At 46.7% G+C, this 12,194-nt stretch overlaps 1 protein-coding gene across 2 annotated transcripts in view; it reads right to left on the reverse strand.

Moving 5' to 3' along the window:
- The window catches only part of LOC110532860 (constitutive coactivator of PPAR-gamma-like protein 2), a 52,187-nt gene extending 45,981 nt beyond the window's left edge, over window positions 1–6,206 (reverse strand). The window contains exon 1 of one of the 2 annotated variants that reach the window (XM_036989151.1): window positions 4,712–6,206. In XM_036989151.1, the coding sequence (XP_036845046.1) occupies window positions 4,712–5,209 (498 nt within the window). In that variant the 5' untranslated portion in view covers window positions 5,210–6,206. The remainder of the gene's footprint in view (window positions 1–4,711) is intronic. The other variant, XM_036989152.1, reaches the window with a different exon arrangement.
- Between the last annotated feature and the right edge of the window lie 5,988 nt (window positions 6,207–12,194).

Here is a 12,194-nt window from a genome sequence, read left to right on the forward strand (position 1 = left end):
GGTCCTTGTACCTAGCATCTAGCATGATGGCGACACAGTAGCGGTCCTTGTACCTAGCATCTAGCATGGTGGCGACACAGTAGCGGTCCTTGTACCTAGCATCTAGCATGGTGGCGACACAGTAGCGGTCCTTGTACCTAGCATCTAGCATGGTGGTGACACAGTAGAGGTCCTTGTACCTAGCATCTAGCATGGTGGCGACACAGTAGCGGTCCTTGTACCTAGCATCGAGCATGGTGCCGACACAGTAGCGGTCCTTGTACCTGGCATCTAGCATGGTGGCGACACAGTAGAGGCTCATAGAGAATGCCACCGCTTGTTCACAGCCTTGAGTACTTTTGCAATTTTAACCCCACGGTCTGTGTGGGCAGTTTTGTTGAGCAGGCGTTTCAATGCCATGACAGAGGGGTTTCACGTCTGCTGCAGACACAGTTGAGCTTCTTTCTCCAGTCAGTTTCAACAATACTGTGTAATTCGGGTAGGGCAAAATCTGAAGAATAGTACCTACTTGGTAGTGTGTACCGGGGCTCGAGGTGCTCGACCAGTCGGCAAAAGCCAACATCATCCACGACAGAGAACGGTTGATTGTCAAGTGCAATGAATTCCATTATCTTGGCGTTAATGGATGTTGCCATTGAGTTGTCTTGCTGAAATTTTCTTACCCTTTGAAATGACTGCTCGACTTGAACTTGATTAGTTGTTGGAAGTGTGCACTTTGTATTATTCTGCTTTTGTTCGTTGTCATTACGTCATCTACCTACGTTATATAGGTATGCATGTTAGCTTTGACATCGGTGTTAAACTAGACATCAGGCTGATGCCGACGTTGGCATTTTTAGCTAACGTCGGCCGTTTCCCATATGCTTACCGATATATTGTGCATTCCTACCTAAAACCCTCACAAACCTTTACAGGTGACCAATCGAGAGCATCCTGTCGGACGATATCAACACCCAGTACTGCAACTACACCGCCCTCAACCGCAGGGCTCTCCAGAAGGTGGTGTGGTCTGCCCAACACATCACCATGGTCAAACTACCTGCCCTCAAGGACACCTACACCACCCAATGTCACAGGAAGGCCAAAAAGATCAAGGACAACCACCACCGAGCCACTGCCTGTTCACCCCACTATCATCCAGAAGGCGAGGTCAATACAGGTGCATCATAGCTGGGACAGAGCGACTGAAAAACAGCTTCTATTTCAAGGCAATTAGACTGTTAAGTTGTTGTAACTCCCATCCCGGGATCGTTGTCATCATCTTACACTAATTAGCATAAAGCAATGGACATAAATATTACTAGAAAATATTCCTATTCATGAAAATCACAAGTGAAATATATTAAAACACAGCTTAGCCTTTTGTTAATAATCACCCTGCCATCTCAGATTTTCAAAATATGCTTTACAGCCAAAGCAAGACAAGCATTTGTAAAGTTTATCGATAGCCTAGCATAGCATTATGTCCAGCTAGCAGAAGGTAACTTGGTCACGAAAATCAGAAAAGCAATCAAATTAAATCGTTTACCTTTGATGAGCTTCGGATGTTTTCACTTACGAGACTCCCAGTTAGATAGCAAATGTTCCTTTTTTCCAAAAATATTATTTTTGTAGGCGAAATAGCTCCTTTTGTTCTTCACGTTTGAAGGTTGCGGTCACGACAGCGCCGGAAAATATTCCAAATTAGCTCCACAATATTGACAGAAACATGGCAAACGTTGTTTATAATGAATCCTCAAGGTGTTTTTCAAACATCTATTCGATAATAGGGGCGGCAGGGTAGCCTAGTGGTTAGAGCGTTGGACTAGTAACCGGAAGGTTGCAAGTTCAAACCCCCGAGCTGACAAGGTACAAATCTGTCGTTCTGCCCCTGAACAGGCAGTTCAGGGGCCGTCATTGAAAAAAAGAATTTGTTCTTAACTGACTTGCCTAGTTAAATAAAGGTTAAAACAAATTTGTCATATATATATATATATATATATATGACAATCTGGTTGATAGCCCATTCACTGCTCAATAGGGACGCATCGGAACGCAGAGCTTTCAAAAGATTAGTCACTTCCGGATTGGATTTCTCTCTCTGGCTTTCGCCAGTTCTGTTATACCCACCGGGACAATTGGTTTTTCAGTAGGAGCGAGAGGAAAAATGGATTGGATTTTTCTCAGGCTTTCGCCAGTTCTGTTATACTCACAGATAACATTTTTACAGTTTTGGAAACTTTAGTGTTTTCTATCCTAAGGTGTCAATTATATGCATATTCTAGCATCTTGTCCTGACAAAATATCCTGTGTACTTTGGGAACGTTATTTTTCCAAAAATGAAAACACTGCCCCCTAGTCACAACAGGTCAAATAGCCATCACTAGACAGCTTCCACCCGGTTACGTAACCCTGCACCTACGCTTCTAACACACCGACAGCATCATTGTGCAAAATAGTACGCAGCATCATCTGGATGTGTCTGCAACAAAAGTTCAACATTCACCTTCTGCTACCATTTCTGTCAAGCTGTCTACGAATACAGTTTGACGCATACATTTGAAAATCCAAAGTACGCACCACACCGAACGTACTGCAACTGCCTCTGCAACACAATGCTGCAAAGCAAACGCAGCGTTTCATTGGAAACAAATGTCATTCTGGTGTACCAAAACGCAATGACACTGTCGGTGTGATCGAAGCATTAGAATCTGCTGCCCTATATACATAGACTTGAAATCACTAGTCACTTTAATAATGTTTACATACTGCTTTACTCATCTCATATGTACAGTGGGGCAGAAAGTATTTAGTCAGCCACCAATTGTGCAAGTTCTCCCACTTAAAATGATGAGAGGCCTGTAATTTTCATCATAGGTACACTTCAACTATGACAGACAAAATGAGAAAAAAAATCCAGAAAATCACATTGTAGGATTTTTAATGAATTTATTTTCAAATTATGGTGGAAAATAAGTATTTGGTCACCTACAAACAAGCAAGATTTCTGGCTCTCACAGACCTGTAACTTCTTCTTTAAGGGGCTCCTCTGTCCTCCACTCGTTACCTGTATTAATGGCACCTGTTTGAACTTGTTATCGGTATAAAAGACACCTGTCCACAACCTCAGTCACACTCCAAACTCCACTATGGCCAAGACCAAAGAGCTGTCAAAGGACACCTGAAACAAAATTGTAGACCTGCACCAGGCTGGGAAGACTGAATCTGCAATAGGTAAGCAGCTTGGTTTGAATAAATCAACTGTGGGAGCAATTATTAGGAAATGGAAGACATACAAGACCACTGATAATCTCCCTCGATCTGGGGCTCCACGCAAGATCTCACCCCGAGGGGTCAAAATGATCACAAGAACGGTGAGCAAAAATCCCAGAACCACATGGGGGGACCTAGTGAATGACCTGCAGAGAGCTGGGACCAAAGTAACACACTACGCCGCCAGGGACTCAAATCCTGCAGTGCCAGACTTGTCCCCCTGCTTAAGCCAGTGCATGTCCAGGCCCGTCTGAAGTTTGCTAGAGAGCATTTGGATGATCCAGAAGAAGATTGGGAGAATGTCATATGGTCAGATGAAACCAAAATATAACTTTTTGGTAAAAACTCAACTCGTCGTGTTTGGAGGACAAAGAATTCTGAGTTGCATCCAAAGAACACCATACCTACTGTGAAGCATGGGGGTGGAAACATCATGCTTTGCGGATGTTTTTCTGCAAAGGGACCAGGACGACTGATCCGTGTAAAGGAAAGAATGAATGGGGCCATGTATCGTGAGATTTTGAGTGAAAACCTCCGTCCATCAGCAAGGGCATTGAAGATGAAACGCGGCTGGGTCTTTCAGCATGACAATGATCCCAAACACACCGCCCGGGCAACGAAGGAGTGGCTTCGTAAGAAGCATTTCAAGGTCCTGGAGTGGCCTAGCCAGTCTCCAGATCTCAACCCCATAGAAAATCTTTGGAGGGAGTTGAAAGTCCGTGTTGCCCAGCAACAGCCCCAAAACATCACTGCTCTAGAGGAGATCTGCATGGAGGAATGGGACAAAATACCAGCAACAGTGTGTGAAAACCTTGTGAAGACTTACAGAAAACGTTTGACCTCTGTCATTGCCAACAAAGGGTATATAACAAAGTACTGAGATACTTTTGTTATTGACCAAATACTTATTTTCCACCATAATTTGCAAATAAATAAATAAAAAATCCTACAATGTGATTTTCTGGATTTTTTTTTCTCATTTTGTCTGTCATAGTTGAAGTGTACCTATGATGAAAATTACAGGCCTCATCTTTTTAAGTGGGAGAACTTGCACAATTGATGGCTGACTAAATACTTGTTGGCCCCACTGTATATACTGTATTCTATTGTATTTTAGTCAATGCTTAACCTAATATTTATATATTCCTTAATTCATTATTTTACTTTGAGGTTTGTGTGTATTGTTGTGATTTGTTAGATATTACTGCCCTGTTGGAGCTAAAAAGACAAGCATTTCGCTACACCTGCAATAACATCTACTAAATGTGTATATGACCAAAAAAAATTGATTTACTTTCCTTACGTTTCCAAAACTGTATCGTAAGTGATGCGTATTGACGTCTAGAGCAAGCATTTGGGCTTTTAACAGAAGTCCCCCAGGAAGAAGAGGCCTTCATCAATAGGCGTTAAAGGTAGATAGCCTCTATGAATGGGGAAGCAGCTATTGCTCTTTACTCACCCGCACTCTGAAGCGAAACATGGCGAGGCGGACACAGTGGCTGAGGCAGGCTGGGGGCAGGAACCAAGCACGGGGAGGCGGAGTTGCCTTGCTGCCAACATGATTGACTATGAGCTGGGCTGTCTGGCGTTGCCCCTGGGCCCGGCGCGCCCACTCCGGCCACCGTTCCTTCCCCAGGGTCCCGTTGAACACCACGACCAGCTCAAGCCCACCCTGGTACAGACAGGCCTGGGACAGAGCGGACAGGTATCCCAGCATTGCGTTCCACTCCCCGCCGCACACCCAGTCCGTCTGGTAGCCGCCGTACAGCCGCTGCAGGCCGGAGTCAGCATCGATGAGTATCCGGGCCGGGGGTGGAGGAGGCATAGGGCCGGGGTGATGGGGGTGGTGGTGCGGGGGCTGGCGGCCCGGTGTACGGGCTAGTTTGAGGAGGTCCACGGGGACAGCTGCCCCGGGACACCGTTTCTCAAGATACTCCTGGAAGCCCTGCACACCCATCCCGGTGTTGTTGAGCCGGTGGGTCTGGCCAGGGGAGGGGGGCTCCGGGTACGTTCGGAACGCCGTGGTGATAGCTGATGTGAGAGTCGAGACTGTAACTAGCTAGAACCTGGCAGCTAGCTAACGTATCTCTCTGTGTGACTGACTGAACGACTGTTGCTGCACCTAGCTGCTGCCACCCTCAACTCTGATACGAGTGACCAACCCTGCAAAGGCAAACTAGCCTAGCACGCTAGTTGGCCAGGCCGAGAGGTGTACTTCCTAACAGCAAGTAAGAAAGCTAGCTAACTAGTTAGTGTGCAAAGCCAATCTTCTATATTTGGTCGTGTGAGTACAATTGTGTGTCCATCCCTAGCAGTATGTTGGTCAACTGCCAGCAAAGCCAGCTAGTCTAATTCTCCGGCTAAAGTTTAACTTCCCCTCTAACCAGCTAGCTAGCTAGGTAATAACACATGAAATGTTGATAACTGGTGATGGCTAGTGGCTAACTATAGTAATGGTATGATTTACTCCAAAATTATAATCCTGATTCACACGAAGAAACGTTGCGCATTAGTTGGCGAACATGACGGTCGAGTAAATCTTAATCTGACAGTATATTGATATTAGAACAGTTAGACTATTTCATATTAATGAGACGTGCTAGTTAGCAGGCCGATGGGATATCAAAAATATGATTTAGTTAGCTAGCTAACCAGCTATCTCGCTGGCTAACGTTAACCGCTGTTGCGAGCTGGGTCCCCGGCGTGACTTGACGCGTCAACTCTCAAAGACAACTCTGGGACAGAGACGACGCGAAATGAAATGGATGTTTGGAGAAATTAACGGCAGAAATTAAAAAAATTAAAAAGTTAATTAAAAACAAACGGCCGATGGTGCCTCCCTCGCTTTCTTCCACACTCACGACTTCATGTTGAGGAAGGAGACATACTTTCAAGCGATGTCAGCCATCTTGCGACTTCCTCACGGACCAACAAAAGTGGGAGGGAAGGCGGTGAGCAGAGATGACGCCGAGGGAGCTGTAGGGAAATGTAGTTACAAAAGCTCGCATTTTTCTCTAAAGGTCCCTGGAATGCTAGGGTGAAAAGACTCTAACTACCAAGAATACATGTAACGCCCTCTGCCTTGGCATGAAACGTCGGAGGGTCCTTGCTACTGGGGATCCTTGGAACGTCCCTACCATATCTACCATATTGAAGTTGAAATGTAAAATGGTTATGGTTAGGAAAGGGATTTATGGTTAAATTGAGGTTAAATGTATGGGTTAAGGTTACGTTTAGGGTCGTCCCGTCCCAAAGATACAGGATTACTAACCAAAACCAGAGGAGCGTTTTGGACTAAATGTTAAATTATGATCAGCAACACAAGTTAACTACTAAATCGATGATTGTCATGCACATTCTTCTTGCAGACTTTGCCCCCCTGCTAGAATGGACTATATATTAATCAAACAGACAATGTTTAATATTTATATTAGATCAAGTAAAGTATACATTGCATTGCATGTAAACACAAGGTGAGAGACTAATGTAACAAGTATGTAACAAGTAACCAAGCTAAGATCAGTGTATTGTAACCAAACTAAGATCAGTGCATGTAGTGTATATATCGCCCTCCTGTGGGGGCATTTGGGACAGCAGGTACACCATTTATGTTTGTATTTGAACATGAGGAAAATAGACTTTCTGTGTTTCAGATCAACCCCTCCATATCCCTCTGCCCATAGCACGTTTAGCCCCGAGGCCTAGACACTACTCTCCCTGTCCCTAGCACTCCAAATACAACCCTGCTATATCACACTCACTGAATACCAGCCCACCACCATCATCATCACACACATCACACAGACACATTTTGGCAACCTGGCATCCCATTTTTATGATATCATTCACAGACTGACTGCAATAGAAGTACGTTTGTGAATTATGTTGCTCTCTCCCCCCTCTTCTGCCTCCACTTGTCCTCTCTCCCCCCACTTGTCCTCTCTCCCCCCTCTTCTTCCTCCACTTGTCCTCTCTCCCCCTCTACTCGTCCTCTCTCCCCCCTCTTCTCCCTCCACTTGTCCTCTCTCCCCCCTCTACTTGTCCTCTCTCCCCCCTCTTCTCCCTGAACTTGTCCTCTCTCCCCCCTCTACTTGTCCTCTCTCCCCCCTCTTCTCCCTCCACTTGTCCTTTCTCCCCCTCTACTTGTCCTCTCTCCCCCCTCTTCTCCCTCCACTTGTCCTCTCTCCCCCCTCTTCTCCCTCCACTTGTCCTCTCTCCCCCCTCTACTTGTTCTCTCTCCCCCCTCTTCTCCCTCCACTTGTCCTCTCTCCCCCCTCTACTTGTCCTCTCTCCCCCCTCTTCTCCCTGAACGTGTTCTCCCCCCCCCCTCTTCTTGTCCTCTCTCCCCCCTCTTCTCCCTGAACTTGTCCTCTCTCCCCCTCTACTTGTCCTCTCTCCCCCCTCTTCTCCCTGAACTTGTCCTCTCTCCCCCCTCTACTTGTCCTCTCTCCCCCCTCTTCTCCCTCCACTTGTCCTTTCTCCCCCCTCTACTTGTCCTCTCTCCCCCTCTTCTCCCTCCACTTGTCCTCTCTCCCCCCTCTTCTCCCTCCACTTGTCCTCTCTCCCCCCTCTACTTGTCCTCTCTCCCCCTCTTCTCCCTCCACTTGTCCTCTCTCCCCCCTCTACTTGTCCTCTCTCCCCCCTCTTCTCCCTGAACGTGTCCTCTCTCCCCCTCTACTTGTCCTCTCTCCCCCCTCTTCTCCCTCCACTTGTCCTCTCTCCCCCCTCTTCCCCCTGAACTTGTCCTCTCTCCCCCCTCTACTTGTCCTCTCTCCCCCCTCTACTTGTCCTCTCTCCCCCTCTTCTCCCTGAACTTGTCCTCTCTCCCCCCTCTACTTGTCCTCTCTCCCCCCTCTTCTCCCTGAACCTGTCCTCTCTCCCCCCTCTACTTGTCCTCTCTCCCCCCTCTACTTGTCCTCTCTCCCCCCTCTTCTCCCTGAACTTGCCCTCTCTCCCCCCTCTACTTGTCCTCTCTCCCCCCTCTTCTCCCTGAACTTGTCCTCTCTCCCCCCTCTACTTGTCCTCTCTCCCCCTCTACTTGTCCTCTCTCCCCCCTCTACTTGTCCTCTCTCCCCCCTCTACTTGTCCTCTCTCCCCCCTCTTCTCCCTGAACTTGTCCTCTCTCCCCCCTCTACTTGTCCTCTCTCCCCCCTCCACTTGTCCTCTCTCCCCCCTCTACTTGTCCTCTCTCCCCCCTCTACTTGTCCTCTCTCCCCCCTCTTCTCCCTGAACTTGTCCTCTCTTAAATCACTGGGGAAGCCAAGCAAGAAAAAAAACATGTTACAAACTACAGTATGTGCTGTGATGACTGTGTTGTTTGCTCTATAACCTGTTAGTTCATATGCCTTTACCGTGGTATATAAGGCTAAGGCCGAGACAATTAGAATACACAGTGGCAGAATCAAATTTATCACAAAACCAGAGAGCCACATCTGTCCAGTGGAGTCCACAAAGCATATGCGTGTACAGTAACAGACAGTTACAGACCTAAAACATGTTGAAGCAAGATAATGTGTCTGACATTTTCAGACCACTAAACAACTACTGATTTAGAACCATGGAGAGTTGCCGCAAGTCGCAAAGAAAATAGCAGCGACCTTCACTATTCCAGCACCATTACAACTTCTACATTTATTTAAATAGGCAAGTCAGTTAAGAACAAATTTGTATTTACAATGACGGCCTACCCCGGCCAAACCTGGACGACACTGGGCAAATTATGTGCTGCCCTATGGGACTCCCAATCACGAGCGGATGTGATACAGCTTACATCATCAAATCACCTCTGCTTAGTCTAATACACTAAAAGATACCAATAATTATTTGGTCCAATCAACGTAAGCTAAATATGATGTGGCTGTCCATGGTTCTGGTTTCTGTGTGTGTGCATGCGCATTCCAGCAAGTAGAAAAACATGTTGACTCACCCTACTGGTAGAGAAACACTACCCTCCTCTCTGTCATGTTGACTCACCCTACTGGTAGAGAAACACCACCCTCCTCTCTGTCATGTTGACTCACCCTACTGGTAGAGAAACACCACCCTCCTCTCATGTTGACTCACCCTACTGGTAGAGAAACACCACCCTCCTCTCTGTCATGTTGACTCTCCCTACTGGTAGAGAAACACCACCCTCCTCTCTGTCATGTTGACTCACCCTACTGGTAGAGAAACACCACCCTCCTGGTAGAGAAACACCACCCTCCTCTCATGTTGACTCACCCTACTGGTAGAGAAACACCACCCTCCTCTCTGTCATGTTGACTCACCCTACTGTTAGAGAAACACCATCCTCCTCTCTGTCATGTTGACTCACCCTACTGGTAGAGAAACACCACCCTCCTCTCTGTCATGTTGACTCACCCTACTGGTAGAGAAACACCACCCTCCTCTCTGTCATGTTGACTCACCCTACTGGTAGAGAAACACCACCCTCCTCTCTGTCATGTTGACTCACCCTACTGGTAGAGAAACACCACCCTCCTGGTAGAGAAACACCACCCTCCTCTCATGTTGACTCACCCTACTGGTAGAGAAACACCACCCTCCTCTCTGTCATGTTGACTCACCCTACTGTTAGAGAAACACCATCCTCTTCTCTGTCATGTTGACTCACCCTACTGTTAGAGAAACACCATCCTCCTCTCTGTCATTTTGACTCACCCTACTGGTAGAGAAACACCACCCTCCTCTCATGTTGACTGACCCTACTGGTAGAGAAACACCACCCTCCTCTCTGTCATGTTGACTCACCCTACTGGTAGAGAAACACCACCCTCCTCTCTGTCATGTTGACTCACCCTACTGGTAGAGAAACACCACCCTCCTCTCTACCATGTTGACTCACCCTACTGGTAGAGAAACACCACCCTCCTCTCTGCCATGTTGACTCACCACACTCCTTACATCCCCGGCCCGCTAGCTGTCTGAATCGCTGTGTTTCCAGCCCGCCAAGCCAATCACTGGACACCTATGATCACTCGGCTACGCATGCTTCTACCTAATGTCAATATGCCTTGTCCATTGCTGTTTTGGTTATTGATTATTGCCTTATTTCACTGTAGAGCCTCTAAGCCTGCTCAATATGCCTTAGCTAACCCTTTAGTTCCACCTCCCACACTGCAGTGACCTCACCTGGTTTAAATGATGTTTCTAGAGACAATATCTCTGTAATGGGGTGCGTGCTGGTGGCAGGGAAGTCAGGCGCACGAGAACGAAATTGGTAAAAACGGAGTTATTTAATATATGCTTACAAACTCCGAAAACCAACATACATGATAAAGAAAGTGGGTAAAAACCCGTCGCACACCGTAACATACTTGGCACCAATACATACAACAAACAATTCCTGACAAGGACATGGGGGAAAACAGAGGGAAAATACACAACATGTAATTTAGGGAATTGAAACCAGGTGAGTGTGAAAACAAGACAAAACAAATGGAACATGTAAAATGAATTGATGATGGCTAGAAGACCGGTGACGTCGACCTCCGAACACCCCCCGAACAAGGAGAGTAACCAACTTCGGCAGAAGTCCTGACAATCTCTCTCATCGTCACTCAATGCATAGGTTTACCTCCACTGTATTCACATCCTACCATACCTTCGTCTGTACATTATGCCTTGAATCTATTCTACCGTGCACAGAAACCTGCTCATTTTACTCTCTGTTCCGAACGTACTAGACGACCAGTTCTTATAGACTTTAGCCGTACCCTTGTCCTACTCCTCCTCTGTTCCTCTGGTGATGTAGAGGTTAATTCAGCCCCTGCAGTGCCTAGCTCCACTCCCATTCCCCAGGCGCTATCATTTGGTGACTTCTGTAACCGTAAAAGCCTTGGTTTCATGCATGTTAACATTAGAAGCCTCCTCCCTAAGTTTGTTTTATTCACTGCTTTAGCACATTCTGCCAATCCGGATGTCCTAGCCATGTCTGAATCCTGGCTTAGGAAAACCACCAAAAACCCTGAAATTTCCATCCCTAACTATAACATTTTCCTACCAGATAGAACTACCAAAGGGGTCGGTGTTGCAATCTACTGCAGAGATAGCCTGCAGAGTCTTACTTTCCAGGTCTGTGCCAAATAATTTGAGCTTCCACTTATAAAAATCCACCTTTCCAGAAACAAGTCTCTCACCTTCGCCACTTGCAATAGACCACCCTCTGCCCTCAGCTGTGCCCTGGACACCATATGTGAATTGATTGCCCCCCATTGCCCCCCTATTTTCAGAGCTTGTGCTGGGACATCCTTAACACCCCGCCATCCTACAATCTAAGCTTGATGCAGTCAATCTCACACAAATTATTAATGAACCTACCAGGTACAACCCCAAATCCGTAAAGACAAGCACCCTCATGTCTTCAATCAGGATCTCAGCGATCACTGCCTCATTGCCTGCATCCGTAATGGGTCTGCGGCCAAACGACCACCCCTCATCACTGTCAAACGCTCCCTAAAACACTTCAGCGAGCATGCCTTTCTAATCGACCTGGCCCGGGTATCCTGTAAGGATATTGACCTCATTCCATCAGTAGGGGATGCCTGGTTATTCTTTAAAAGTGCTTCCCTCACAATCTTAAATAAGCATGCCCCATTCAAAAAATGTAGAACCAGGAACAGATATAGCCGTTGCTTCAATCCAGAACTGACTGCCCTTGACCAGCACAAAAACATCCTGTGGTGTACTGCATTGGCATCAAATAGCCCCCACGATATGAGACATTTCAGGGAAGTTAGGAACCAATATACACAGGCAGTTAGGAAAGCTAAGGCTAGCTTTTTCAAACAGAAATGTTCATCCTGTAGCACAAACTCCAAAAAGTTCTGGGACACTGTAAAGTCCATGGAGAGTAAGAGCACCTCCTCCCAGCTGCCCACTGCACTGAGGCTAGGAAACACTGTCACCACCGATAAATCCACTATAATGGAGAATTTCAA

The sequence above is a fragment of the Oncorhynchus mykiss genome, chromosome 9 (genome assembly GCF_013265735.2).
Source record: "Oncorhynchus mykiss isolate Arlee chromosome 9, USDA_OmykA_1.1, whole genome shotgun sequence".
NCBI lineage: Eukaryota > Metazoa > Chordata > Actinopteri > Salmoniformes > Salmonidae > Oncorhynchus > Oncorhynchus mykiss.